At 41.1% G+C, this 14744-nt stretch overlaps 1 protein-coding gene across 1 annotated transcript; it reads right to left on the reverse strand.

Moving 5' to 3' along the window:
• Positions 1–333: 333 nt before the first annotated feature.
• LOC108412877 (NLR family CARD domain-containing protein 3-like) lies at positions 334–14335 on the reverse strand. Its single transcript, XM_017685110.2, has 9 exons — positions 14264–14335; positions 12618–12702; positions 10328–10837; positions 7839–9764; positions 7004–7177; positions 6564–6737; positions 2184–2357; positions 1467–1513; positions 334–1309 (listed from the first exon to the last, which is right to left on the reverse strand). Exons 2-9 carry the CDS (start codon positions 12659–12661, stop codon positions 768–770), a joined length of 3591 nt encoding a protein of 1196 aa, XP_017540599.2. The 5' UTR covers positions 12662–12702; positions 14264–14335; the 3' UTR covers positions 334–767.
• Positions 14336–14744: the final 409 nt, after the last annotated feature.

Genomic DNA, 14744 nt, shown 5'->3' on the forward strand with positions numbered 1-14744 from the left:
GTTACAACATGCTTATAAACATTTAATTACAGTATGTTATTACAGCCTTATGAGTTTATAAGTATGCTCATAAAGCATTGTAACTAAGCTATAAATAATTTTAAGCACATTTTTAACTATTTCTAGAAACAACATGGTTTTCATATAAAGCGCTACCTTCATTTGCTCACTGAAAGAAAAATGTAAGAAAAGCTACAGAAACACAGATGGTTGAATTCTAGCCTCACCTACACTGAACAAGCTGAAGAAAGAGTGGTTCGTCAATACCTACCCGTGCTCTTCATGTGAGTAATAATAATAATGATTGTGTGCAATAACTCAGAGGCACAGTCATTTGAACTAGATGCTTCATTTTTATTATCACAGTCAGTGCCACTTTACTGTGTTCATAAGAGCTTAAATCTCGTGGACATGCTGCAAATTTCTCCTTATCTTTGTTTTAAATGATTTATGTTTATTCTTTTACATAAATGGCTGCAACTGTAACAACTGCAATTTCCCCCTGGGATCAATAAAGGATTCTGATTCTGAAAACTTTCAACAAATGATCATGTTTTAACAAAGAAAATCCAAATGTTTTCACAAAATTATTTTCCCATTCTCGTCTTTTCAGAGTGCTTCAAGTTTTGAACATCACAGATATTTTTTCACACAGCAAATTTGTCATTTTTAACAATAACACTTTAAACGGATCCTGTGAACATCCGCGTGTTTCCCTGAGGAGTTTCCTCCATAAATGTCACACACACACACATCTTGTGTAGATTTTACTCCATCACACACAGCTGCACTGGTGAGCCAGCATAAACCCTAAACCCAGCGTAGAGCGGCTCGGTGAATGTGGTGGTGAGTGTGTGTAGGTGACTCAGTGTGTGTGTGTCAGGGGAGATGGTGTAGAAGGACAGAGTGCCGGACCCCCAGTCCAGATACACCCCTACCTTGTTAGAGGGGGAGGACGGTGCTGGTAGGACAGTTTTCTGTTTATTGTGACTGACAGAGTATCTGTTATTATAACAGTTCAGACTCCAGGACTGATTATTATTCCCAAACACACAGACAGCACCGAGTCCCTTCCTCCTGATTCCTCTGTATGATACTGATATGTCCGCATCCCATCCGCTCCACTGAACCTCCCAGTAACAGCGACCAGTCAGACTCTCCGCACTCAGAACCTGAGCACATCGGTCAAATCTGTCTGGATGATCTGCATACGACTGTTTCTTATCCAAACAATTCACCTTTCGGTTCCTCTCAGATAGATAGAGATTACTGTTCACTGTGTTTCGATCCAGAGTGAGATCAACAGCATCTGTACACACACACACACACACACACACACACACACACACACACACACACACACACACAGATTAGAGGAAGCACAAACAGAAAGAAAATTCATTCAGAATCAGTGTGTGTGTGTCTGTGTGTGTGTGTCTGTGTGTGTCTGTGTGTGTGTATCTTACATTTCCTCAGTCCTGGATTCATTCTGATCTTCCCTCCATGATCCATCCTACAGAACAAACAGTAACACTTTACTGAAGCACAGCTTTCTTTAGTCTCCATAGCAACTAATAATAAACGTACATAAACATATAAAGATTTATTCCAAAAGGCCTCAGTTTTCAGAAAGTCTGCTTTTGCCAAGGTTGATGTCTAGTTTGCATAACACTTCTGTCAGGTGACAGGTTTTTTTTTTGGCATTATGGGCTGAAACGACAACATTTTAAAACAACTGACATTGTAGTTTCATGGGATGTTTCACAGCTTCATAATATCCATTTCCCATGCAACTGTAAAATAGCACTACACATACTGCACATCGCTCTCCTGACAAAATGGAATGAACCCAGCAAACAGCGAAATATCACAGCATAAGTATATTACTGAAGTATCTTAAAAGGAAAAAACACTTTTAAAATGTGGGATGGTATTGGGAATGATGGGGGCGGGGCATTTGGGGATGAGGAGGGGAAGGCAGTGTTTTAAGGCAGCATGTGTGTTCTCAATAAAAGTTGAAAATACTGGTTATTCAATATGAAATTGATATATTTCTCCTGTAATGGTCACCACCTCATAATAAAGACAAACACTTCTACATCTAAAACATTGCATTCAGGTATGTTTATGATATGTATAGGTGCAGTTAGTCTGTGTACAGATACAGTAAATTAGTAGCTCACTGTAGTTTCTCCAGTGTGCAGTGTGGATCCTCAAGTAGTTTAGAGAGCAGCTTCACTCCTGATTCTCCTGGGTGATTATAGGTCAGATCCAGTTCTCTCAGGAGGGAGGGGTTTGATTTCAGAGCTGAAGCCAGAGAAGAACATCCCTTATCTGTAACCATACAACCAGATAACCTGCAGAAAGGAAAAAGAAGGGCAGTTGGAATTTACATAAACCAAAAACCAACATCTTGATATCAAACAAAATAAAAACACAATAACAAAATGGATACAACAGCATCATTCTCCTTTTTACAAAATCTTAACCCTGATTCTGAGCTGTAAGGGATAATGCTCCAGACCCGACACAATTTTCCTCTAGACAGCATTGTGATGTAGACATTGGAGTTATATTCAAGATATTATAAGAAATTGTATTGTTAAATACAGAATTTTGGATTGAAATTAGTGAGAATAAGTGAAAAAATTAACGCTCTTTTAAAGATCACAAATTTTTGAGAAACATAAAATGAGAAAGTAAGAAATTGACAGCAGTGTCTGCCTTTGCTTTCAGCTCCACAAATTCTGGGTGACAAATTTACAAATGTGTGTGCCTAAACTGAAGAAGTTGAAAGCAGAATTGAGAGTTTGGAAAGCTCCTCTCAAGATTGGGAAGCTAGGTTGAAGGCAGCTGAAAAAAAAAATTAATATATGGCAAAAAATATTGTAGAACACCAAAACCATGGCTGAAGGATAAAACATTGTTCAGAGGACACCCTGACTAGAAGAAATATTGTAGACTGATGCCTAGAATTGTTGGTTAAAACTAGAGAGATTTCATTGCAGCCTAGCACCAAAATTTGCTCCAACCAGCCACCACACCTGGGTATCATGCCATTTTATGGACAAGGAGCAGCATTTGTTCCTCCCCCTATTTGAGGGAAGCTTCCCCCATCTCCTGTGCTCAGTCTTGAGTATACCTGTCCTGAGCATGCATCTCTTGACTAGCGACTAATTCTAGTTTTAAAAAAATCTTGGCTTCTCTAAGCCTTATCTCAAATTGACTATCTGCTGACACCCTATCTTAAGGTTGTTTTTTATAGCATGCCTGCAGCTCCACAATACCTGACAGTATACAAGCAAGCAAGCAAAATCAAGCAAAATGTATTTATATAGTGCTTTTTACAACAGGTGTTGTCACAAAGCAGCTTTACAGGACAATCAGTATTACAGAGAGAAAAAGAAAATCTGGGTCCGAGCCCCCATGAGCGTCGCCAGCGGCGACGGTGGCAAGGAAAAACTCCCTAAAAGAGGAAGAAACCTTGAGAAGAACCAAGACTCAGAAGGGGAACCCGTCCTCCTGCGGTCGACACCGGATAGCAAACATTATTAGTATGAAGTTTTATAGAACAAAGTGGGAAAAGAAAAGATCTGAGGGTGAGGACTGCACAGCGCTGTACAGCAAGAAGTTCAGTGGTGGTCAAAGCGGTCCAGAAGGCTGGTGAGCAGCGGCACCAATCAAGGCAGAAGCATCAGACGCACAGGATGGGCAGCTGATCAGCTCGGCAGAGAAAGGAAAGAAAAAAACAGAGTCAGTTCTGTAAAGAGTGGCTGACCACAGAGTCAGCTCTGTAAAGAGTGACTGACCACAGATTACAGTATAACAGAGCAGCAAAGACTCCAGCAGGTCCAGATCTGACAGGGAGACTAATCACCAAATGCTCCACTATACAAGTGGGTTTTAGCCTAGACTTAAAGACTAAGGCTGAGTCTGAGTCCTGAACATTAACAGGAAGATTATTCCAGAGCTGGGGGGCTTTGTATGAGATGCTCCGCCCCCTGATGGAGCTTCACTAGTTCTAGGTACCAGTAGTGAGCAGCACCTTGTGATCTAAGTAGGCGTGATGGTTCATAGTGGGAGAGAAGGTCACTCAGGTACTGAGGGGCGAGTCCGTTTAGAGCTTTATAGGTCAGTAATAGGATTTTATAATCAGTGTGAAGTTGAACTGGTAACCAGTGCAGGGCTGATAAAACTGGGCTGACCTGGTCAAACTTTCTGGTTCTTGTGAGACTCTGGCTGCAGCGTTCTGGACCAGCTGAAGCTTGTTGAGGCTTTTACTGGGACGTCCAGACAGCAGGACATTACAGTGATCCAGCCCTGAGGTAATAAAAGCATGAACTAGCTTTCCTGCGTCCTGTAGAGATCATGCATTTCTTAATTTAGCAATATTGCAGAGATGCAGGACAGCTGTTCTAGTGATATTAGTTACAGTGGTATGCAAAAGTTTGGGTACCCCTAATAATTTTCATGATTTGCCTTTATAAATCATTGGTTGTTCAGATCTGCAATTTCAGTTAAATATATCATATAGCAGACGAACACAGTGATATTTGAGAAGTGAAAAAATTTTATAGGATTTACAGAAAGTGTGCAATAATTATAATAATAATAGAAACTATTTTGACTAGTTCGTTTTCATGGAGTAATGTAAATAATTCCAGCCTATCTGTAGTGACTCTAATATTCTCAGGGTCTAGACTGGAATTATAAGCCAGCAGGTTTGTGGAGTTTAACTGAGTTTCTGAATTTTCTGTCTAATTTTTTCGATTTTATCACTAAAGAAATTCATAAAATCATTGCTGCTATAGGCTGATGGCATCTGGGGTTCAGTGACTGTTTTGTTCTCGGTTAGTTTAGAAATTGTGCTAAATAGTAGTCTAGGATTGTTCTTATTGTTTTCTATGAGAGAGGAGAGATAGGCTGAACGTGCTGCAGTAAGGGCTCTTCTATAGTCTATAAGGCTCTCCTTCCAGGCGGACTGGAACACTTCTAATTTAGTCAGACGCCATTTTCGCTCTAGTTGTCTGGCCGTCTGTTTTAAAGCTCGAGTGTGATCATTATACCACGGGGCGAGTTTTTTCTGCCGTACTATTTTGCTTTTTAATGGAGCTACACTGTCTAATGTAGATCGAAGAGTATCCTCTAAGAATTTGGTCATAGTATCTAACTCAGTAGGATCGGATGGACAGCTGACTGAAGTTGATAACTGCGGGAGGTTTCTGATAAAGCTGCCAGCTGTGGAGGAAGTTATGGTCCTCTTAACCTGATAACATGGTGATGAACGCACATTACCACTAAACTGGATTTTGTATGAGATTAAGTAATGGTCTGAGACGGCTTTGCTCTGGGGGAGAATGGCTAAGTTATCTATGTCCACACCAAAGGTCAGTATTAAGTCTAGAGTGTGGTTGAGGTGGTGTGTGGGCCCTTTTATAATTTGGGTGAATCCCATGGAGTCTATGATAGATATGAATGCCTTACTTAGTGTGTCGTGAGGGTTGTCGATGTGGATATTAAAATGTCCGACAATTAATATTTTATTTGAAAACGTAATTAGGCTTGATAGAAACTCAGAGAATTCTTGTAAGAACTGAGAATACGGACCGGGTGGCCTGTAAATTGTGATTAATAGAAATGAATGTTTATTTGTTCCTTGCTCAAGTATATTAAGTACAAGAAATGTAGGTCCTGCTTTCTGGTTCAAGCCTAAAGCTTTAGTATGGATGGTTGCTATACCTCCACCCCGACCGCTTAAACGAGGGCTGTGTGCATAGCTGTAGCCTTCGGGAGTGTCTTCATTTAGACTAAGGTACTCATCGGGTCTAATCCACGTTTCTGTGAAATCATGATCTGTAATAATTTCATTTACAATAATGGCTTTAGATGCCAGGGATCTAATGTTAAGCAGTCCTAGTTTTAGACCAAAGGTGCAGTCGTTGTAAACCGGTGTAACTGGTCTGATATGAATGAGGTTACTAAGGCAAACGTTTCAAGGCTTTTTGATGTGTTTTATTCTGGGAACAGACACAGTCTCAATTGTATTTACACAATAAGCATTTGTAGAAGTGCTAGCAATCGGCTTATTTCTATACTGCAAATATGCTAGAGCAATTAAATCAGGATGGAATGTAAACATTGTTCCACTGACAATTTTCCCTTTCAAACGCAAATGGCCTGACCATGATGGAATTACATGACAAAAATTATTAGTGATTCCAATCACGCTCTGATGCATAAAAATGGATGGTATATAATGGACATCAGGGTTTGACAACATGTAGAATGAGCTAATCCATGTGTGGCCAGGTTTAGTCCTGTCAGATATAAACACATGCAGCATCACAAGCTACTAATTCCAATTCCTCTGCCAAAGAGACAATGGAATATTGGAATGGAATAATATCTTTTGTGAACACAGTAAACACTCAGTAATGGTAGAAACCTCCTGGTTGTTGGCTACTTATTTAATTCAATAAGACCACACTTTGCAAGAAAATAAAAACTCAAAAAGCCTGTTGTTTGTATCTCAGATTTCAGAGTTAGATTCCTGAATGCTTCACCTGAGTATCTCCAATTTACAGTGTGAACCCTTCAGTCCATCAGAGAGCAGCTCCACTCCTGAATCCTGTACATCATTGTTACTGAGGTCCAGCTCTTTCAGGGACGAGTCAGCTGATTGTAGAGCTGATGCCAGATTTTCACAAGCCCTTTTCCCAAGTTTACAGAGAGCTAGTCTACAGAAGGTGAGACATTACAGCAGATTTTACAACATACTCAAGAAAATATTTCTGAATGGAAAAAGAGAAAAAGAATATCATGCTTTTTTACACTTTTATTATTAATTTATCAAACTATTTATGCATTACTTGTATGGTGACAGTGAGAGACACAATATAAGTCTAATTAAATCTTAAATAATACTTTTGGTATATTGTGTTTACAAACTATGGTGCCTTCTCAGCATTCTGTCCATTCAGGAATTAATTCACAGAAAGGTTACCTGAGTATCTTCAGTTGATTGCATGAACTCTTAAGTCCAGCAGAGAGCAGCTCCACTCCTGAATTCTGCAGGTCATTGTTACTAAGGTCCAGAACATTCAGAGAAGAGTTTGCCGCTTGTAGGGCAGAGCTGAGGGCTTCACATGAGTTCTTAGTGAGATTACAACCAGAGAGTCTGCACAGAAATAATAAATACAATATATACACTGAGCAGGCATAACATCATGACCACCTCCTTGTTTCTACGCTCGTTGTCCACTTTATCAGCTCCACTTACTGTATAGCTGCACTTTGTAGTTCTATAGTTACAGAATGTAGTCCATCTGTTTCTCTGATACTCTGTTACCCCCTTTTACCCTGTTCTTCAGTGGTCAGGACCCCCATGGACCCTCACTTTACATCTACAAGGTGGACTGACAAGGTAGGAGTGTCTAATAGAGTGGACAGTGAGTGGACACAGTGTTTAAATACTCCAGCAGCTCTGCTGTGTCTGATTCACTCGTACCAGCGCAACACACACTAACACACCACCACCACATCAGTGTTACTGCAGTGCTGAGAATGACTCTGTGAGGGTCCATGGGGGTCCTGACCAATGAAGAACAGGGTAAATGGGTCTAACAAAGTATCAGAGAAACAGATTGACTACAGCAGTATATGTACTTACTGCATGTACCAAATAACTAAAATACATATATATATATATATATATATATATATATATATATATATATATATATATATATATATATATATATATTTATTTTTTTTTTAATGTATATTTCTTTAGCAGTGTTTATATAGAGATGTTTCAGTAAAGTAAATGTAAAACTCACAGAGCTTTTCTGCAGACAGTCAGAGCTGGGATCAGTCTCCTATAACCATCCTCTGATGATTTGTATTTCCTCAAGTCCAGTTTATCCAGCACCTTTCTTGAGGTCAGAAGCATGTTGGCTAGTGCTGAACACTGTCCAGCAGAGAGTTTCTTCACTGAGTCTCTCTCTGAGTTTAGAAACTCCTGAAGCTCTCTGGAGAGAGACTGGTCATTCATCTCAGACAGACAGAACAAAAGGTTCATGGATGTCTCAGATGAGATGTGATAATAATCTTCTTTGATTAAGCTCTTGATATACTCTCTGACTCTCTCTGAGCTGCTCTGAGGGGGTGTGAGTAAGCCAGGTAGGAGTCTCTGATTGGTTTCCAGTGAGATGCCCAGCAGGAAACGAAGGAAAAGATCCAGCTGTCCATTCTTACTCCCTACAGCTTTATCCACTGCTCCTTCCAGAACCTCATCCAGTGGAACATTCTCAGACCACTTTCTGTTTTGTGGTTTAAAAATCCATAATATCTCCTTTTTATTGATCTCATAGCAGTGAATCACATAAACAGCAGCCAGGAACTCCTGAAAGCTCAGATGAACAAAGCAGTAGACCTTCCTCTGGTAAAGCACACATTCCTCCCTGAAGATCTCACTGAAAATCCCAGAATACACTGAGGCCTCAGTGACATCAATGCTGCTCTCTCTCAGGTCCTCTTCATAGAACATCACATTGCCCTTCATCAGCTGTTTGAAAGCCAGTTTAGCCAGTTTCAGAAGAATGGTTCTGTTGGACTCCAGCAGGTTTTTTGAGTCCCTCTGATCTTTCTCCTCATACTTCTCATTCTTCTTGTTGGTCTGAGTGAGCAGGAAGTGTGAGTACATCTCACTCAGAGTTTTAGGAACTTCTGTATGACGCCGTTTCATGATCTGCTGAAGAACAGTGGCTGAGATCCAGCAGAAGACTGGAATGTGGCACATGATGTGGAGGCTCCTCACTGTCTTAATGTGGGAGATGATTCTCTTGGCTTGGTCTTCATCACTGATCCTCTTTCTGAAGTACTCCTCCTTCTGTGGGTCACTGAATCCCTGAATCTCTGTCACACGGTTAATATATTTAGGAGGGATCTGATTGGCTGCTGCTGGTCGGGAGGTGATCCAGATCAGAGCAGAAGGAAGCAGCTCTCCTTTGATGAGGTTGGTCATCAACACACCCACTGATGATGCTGTGGTGATGTCAGATACTTTCTCACACTGTTCAAAGTCCAGTGGAATTCTGCTTTCATCCAGTCCATCAAATATAAACAGAGCTTTGATCTGATCATAAAACTCTGGGTCCAGATGTTTGAGCTCAGGATGGAAGGCACACAGAAGTCCATGAAGACTGTACTGATCATCTTTAATCAGGTTCAGCTCCCGGAACGGAAGCGCAAACATGAAATCTACATCCTGATTGGCTTTTCCTTCAGCCCAGTCCAGAATGAACTTCTGCACGGATACTGTTTTTCCAATTCCAGCGATGCCTATGGTCAGAATAATTCTGAGATTTTGAACTTTTAATTTTTTGTCTTCATTTCTTTCTTTATCTGTTGTTTCTTTGGGACTGAAACTTTTAGCAGTATCAGCTAGAATTTTATTTTTTTCTGTTTCTCCTTTAGGATCATGTAGAGATCTAAATATATCTAAACAGTTGATAGGAGAGTCTTGTAAGCGTCTTCTGGTTATTTTCTCCATCTGTAGAACCTCATGTTCTTCATTCACTCCTTCTCTCTGTCCCTCTATGATGTAGAGCTGAGAGGAAATCCTGTTCAGGAGGTTTTGATTGTCTTCTGTTTTGATTCTCTCAACTAAGGTCTTCATGCTGGTTTTGTGTCTCTCTAAGACATCATCTACAGCTAGATGAGAACCCTGTTGTAGGTGTCCAGTGCTTTCCACCATAGAGTGTCTAAAGAGGTTAAAACAAAGAAATGCTTGCAACTTTATTTTTGGGTGACTTTTATTTGATGCTTAGTATGCAACCAAGAAAGGTTCTGATGGCAACCTAAACTGTGGCCAACAATTAATCTTGAAAGGCTGGTTTGAACCCAAACTTTCTTTGTCTCAGTTATGGTGTGGATATTTTCTGGACATTCTTATACTTGAGCAAATTAGAGACCGCCAGATTCTATAATGCCAAGGCAGCAGCAATTCAAATTTTGGACTGGTGCCAATGACTATGAATAATTTTACACATTGACAATTTTTTTCTTTTTGAGGACCAATCTTAATGTGATCTCAAGACCCTACATAACTATGACCCGAGTTTTTTTACAGCAGATCATTCATTAAAAAAGTTGTACTTAAGATCTAACTCTAAATAATACTGGATTATCTTGTTAGGCTTCGGTAGCTTTTAAAACCAGAGCTGTTCTACCTGTCTCCTGGGCGTCAAAGCCTGCATATATCCACCAAATTACAGAATTCCAGGACATCTATTTATCAGTATTACACTGAGGGGCAATAACTCACCCAGCACCAGAAGGGACAGCTCCACTGTTGTAATGAGGAATATTTTCCATGGAACCATCACTCTTCTTAGGCACACAGCCGAGCGCTTCTCTTCTTCTGCTTAATGAATGAGGGGCAGGTGTAGACTCACCACTCTTCATAGACCCACCACTGGTTTGTTCACCTCTGCTGAATGAAGGAGGGACAGGTGTGGACCCACCACTGGGTTGTCCGCCTCTTCTGTTGAATGAAGAATGGACAGGTGTGGACCCACCACTGGGTTGTCCGCCTCCTCTGTTGAATGAAGAATGGACAGGTGTGGACCCACCACTGGGTTGTCCGCCTCCTCTGTTGAATGAAGAAGGGACGGGTGTGGACCCACCACTGGGTTGTCCGCCTCCTCTGTTGAATGAAGAAGGGACGGGTGTGGACCCACCACTGGGTTGTCCGCCTCTTCTGTTGAATGAAGAAGGGACAGGTGTGGACCCATCACTCTTCATAGGCACACGACTGGGTTCTCCTCTTTCTCTGCTAAATGGAGCAGAGACAGGCATGGAACCATTACTCTTCCTGTACACACAGATGAGTTCTGGAGGTCCTGGATGCTTTAACCATTACATTTACATTTATATAGAACAGTAAGTGCTGAATACCTAATATTACACAAAGCATTTGTTAACATGAACAACATATGAACACTACATTGTGTCTTTGTGGATCTAGAGAAGGCAGATGATAGGGTGCCAAGAGAGGAACTGTGGTACTGTATGAGGAAGTCAGGTGTAGCTGAAAAGTATGTTAGGGTGGTGCAGGACATGTATGAGGATAGTGAGACAGTGGTGAGGTGTGCAGTTGGAGTGACAAATGGTTTCAAGGTGAAGGTGGGGTTACATCAGGGATCAGCTTTGAGCCCCTTCTTGTTTCCAATGGTGATGGACAGGTTGACAGATGAGGTCAGGCAGGAGGCTCCATGGACCATGATGTTTGCAGATGACATTGTAATCTGTGGTGAGAGTAGAGAGCAGGTGGAAGAGAATCTGGAGAGGTGGAGGTTTGCACTGGAGAGGAGAGGAATGAAGGTCAGTAGAGACAAGACGGAATACATGTCTGAATGAGAGGGAGGCAGGTGGAAAGGTGAAGATGCAAGGAGTAGAGGTCGTAAAGGTGGATGGCTTCAAATATCTTGGGTCAACCAACCAGAGCAATGGACAGTGTAGAAAAGAGGTGAAGAAGAGGGTGCAGGCAGGATGGAGTGGGTGGAGACGGGTGTCAGGGCTGATGTGTGACAGAAGGATAGCAGCAAGAGTGAAAGGGAAGCTTTACAAGACAGCAGTGCGTCCTGCTATGATGTACGGTTTGGAGACTGTGGCTCTGTCTAAAAGACAGGAGGCTGAGCTGGAGGTGGCGGAGATGAAGATGCTGAGATTTTCGTTGGGAGTGACCAGGATGGACAAGATTAGAAATGAGCAGATCAGAGGGACAGTGAAGGTGGAGCAGCTTGGAGAGAAAGCCAGAGAGGCCAGGTTGAGATGGTTTGGACATGTGTTGAGGAGGAATAGTGGAGATATTGGGCAAAGAATGTTGGAGATGGAGCTGCCGGGTAGAAGGAGAAGAGGTAGACCTCAGAGAACGTTTATGGATGTAGTGAAGGTGGACATGGAGATGGTTGGTGTGAAAGTAGAGGAGGCAGTGGATAGGGCAAGATGGAGGCAGATGATCCGCTGTGGCGACCCCTAAAGGGAGCAGCCGAAAGAAGAAGAAAAATGATGATGATGTAAGTCCATTTAAGTGCCCCAACCTATATACACTTAAAACAACCAAAAGCAGAAGGAAAGGTATCTGGTGGATGAAGTGTTTACATTTGCAAAAGAAAAAAGAATTTTCAAATGATAATAAAGTACAAATCCATCAAATTTTACAATGAATGAATGTAACTCATTACTACCTACCACTGCTTTAGCGTTATTACAGCTAAACACTGGTGACTGAATCATAATTTAATAAACATAGCATCTCATGTGTTTTTCATGTTAACAAATATATCAGTTAATATTAGTTAGTCAAAATAATCTGAAAACACTAATGCAGTTGTTACTGCTTTACTTAATATCAATGAACCATTATTAACATTATTCATGTTAACAAATGCATAACTAGACACTACTAACTGCAAGGCATTAGCAAAACGTTCATTCACATTAAAGTCTCTTTTAGTCTGAGAGACAAACTATATTTTGTTTTTCCTACATGTTTTATTTATTAATTGTTCTTTCTGTTTCCTCATGTTTAGTGCTGATGGGAAGTGACTCACTTAGGGTCAGTGGCTCCACCACTTCTTGAGTTTTCGTTCCCCATTGTTTAGTTTCTACTCTTCACAGACACGGCTGGACTGCTCCCTGTGAAATGTTCATCCATACAAAAGACATGTTGTTAAAAATGTATTCACTGAGGGTTTGAATGTAATACATGTAATACACTTGAATGTAGTACAGAAATATGTACAAACTCAACAACATCACTAAAAATGTGTAAGCTGGTCAACTCACAGGGTAAAAGGGGCACCCTGCACCCTGGCTGCTGTCACGGTAACTTTACTGTTTAACCAAATATTTTGTTTTTGGTGTTTAAAATAATTATTTTGTACAAAATATTAAGAGGAATCGATCCTTATTAGTCCCATAATGGGGAAATTTCACCTCCGCATTTAACCCGTCTGTGAAGAGAAACACCACATACACACTCGTGAACACACACACTAGGGGACAGTGAGCACACCTGCCCGGAGAGCAAGGTGTCTTGCTCAAGGACACCTCAGTCATGCACTGTCGGCCCTGGGGATCGAACCAGCGACCTTCCGGTCATGAGGCTGGTTCCCTGACCTCCAGCCCATGACTGCCCCAACTTGTAGGCCTTGGATCTAACGTCCAAGTAGAAGATTTTGTGGAAGGAACAATTTTAACTAGTTCATTTTGTTGAAGTAAACACACACTGATTCCAGCCTCTCTGTAATGATTATAATACTCTCATGATTTAGACTGGAATTATAAGCCAGCAGGTTTGTGGAGTTTAACTGAGTTTCTGAATTTTCTGCCTAATTTTTTTCAGTTTTATCACTAAAGAAATTCATAACATCATTGCTGCTATAGGCTGATGGCATCTGGGGCTCACTAAATGTTTTGTTCTCTGTTAGTTTAGAAATTGTGCTAAATAGCAGTCTGGGACTGTTCTTATTGTTTTCTATGAGAGAGGAGAGACAGGCTGAGCTGCAGTCAGAGCTCTTCTATAGTCTATAAGGTTCTCCTTCCAGGCTGGAACACTTCTAGTTTAGTCAGACGCCAGTCGCTCTAGTTTTAAAAAGTCTAGTTTTAAAGCCCGAGTGTGATTGTTACACCAGGGGGCGAGTTTTTTCTGCCGTACTGTTTTAGTTTTTAATGGAGCCACACTGTCTAGAGCTCCATTAAAAGCACAGTTTAGCACGGTAATTGTTAGGAAGTCAGATCCCCAGTGTTTTATTTTTTACCTGATCCCAGAACGATAAGGGGGATCGAACAGCTGCCCCAGCTGGTCAAAACTGGTTTAATATGCTGTTAACCAATATTTGTTTCCTCATATATTAACCATCTTCAGCCACCAACCCAGTCTGGAATGATCACATGACCTGCTTTAGGGGGCATTTCACTTCTCTGCACTCTTTCAGCTTTACAAAGCTGCTTCATGGTGAAGTTTACAATCACTAACAGGGAGAAAAGCAGGACAGCACAGTGACTCAGGACTCGCAGACAGTTGGATCTGAACTTTCACAGCTCGAACTCACTGTTTCTCTTCATATAACAAAGAACCTCATACTCCAGCCCAGCTTTTACAGGAACAGGTGAAGGATCTAAACTGAATCTTCTCACTAACAGGGAGAAAAGCAGGACAGCACAGTGACATCTGAGAAACTGAAAGCTCTGTTACCTTTCCCGAAGGTTGTGTAGACGTCTTCAGTGAGAAACACCTGGACACTCTCAGCCTCGGTCCAGACTGAAGCAGAGCAGCTAAAATTTCTGTTCTGTTTTTTTTTTCTTGGGACGAGAGCAACCAATCAGAAGTCATTTGAGTCTCATTACATCACCCACAGGCCTAAAGGAAAATACAAGCTGCTACATGTCTGTCAGAGTGAATGTGAAAGCTACAGAGAGGAGAATCAGGTATTCAGTTGGTTTTATTTATGCATTTCATCTTCTCACACAAAACGCCTTTTAACTTTGTACTTAACATCGAAATATGAACAGAAATCTTTTCTACTTCTGCAGTCCTGATCTGAACTCGCTACGCTACTGTAGTAAATGGTGCAAACAAAGCTAAAGCCACATGAGAAACTAACATCAGAAAGAAAGCTTCGAGTCTTGAGAGCGATTGAGCTCCACTAGTGCGCATTTACACATCTTTTACCACC

Source organism: Pygocentrus nattereri, chromosome 11 (assembly GCF_015220715.1).
Source record: "Pygocentrus nattereri isolate fPygNat1 chromosome 11, fPygNat1.pri, whole genome shotgun sequence".
Lineage (NCBI taxonomy): Eukaryota > Metazoa > Chordata > Actinopteri > Characiformes > Serrasalmidae > Pygocentrus > Pygocentrus nattereri.

Coding starts and splice junctions, on each gene's coding strand:
- LOC108412877 (XM_017685110.2), bottom strand. CDS start 12,661: ATGGGGAACGAAAACTCAAGAAGTGGTGGAGCCACTGACCCTAA. Junction 10,838..12,617: donor GGTGGAGCCACTGACCCTAA/GTGAGTCACTTC, acceptor TGCTCCATTTAG/CAGAGAAAGAGGAGAACCCA. Junction 1,514..2,183: donor TGCACACTGGAGAAACTACA/GTGAGCTACTAA, acceptor TTTGTTCTGTAG/GATGGATCATGGAGGGAAGA.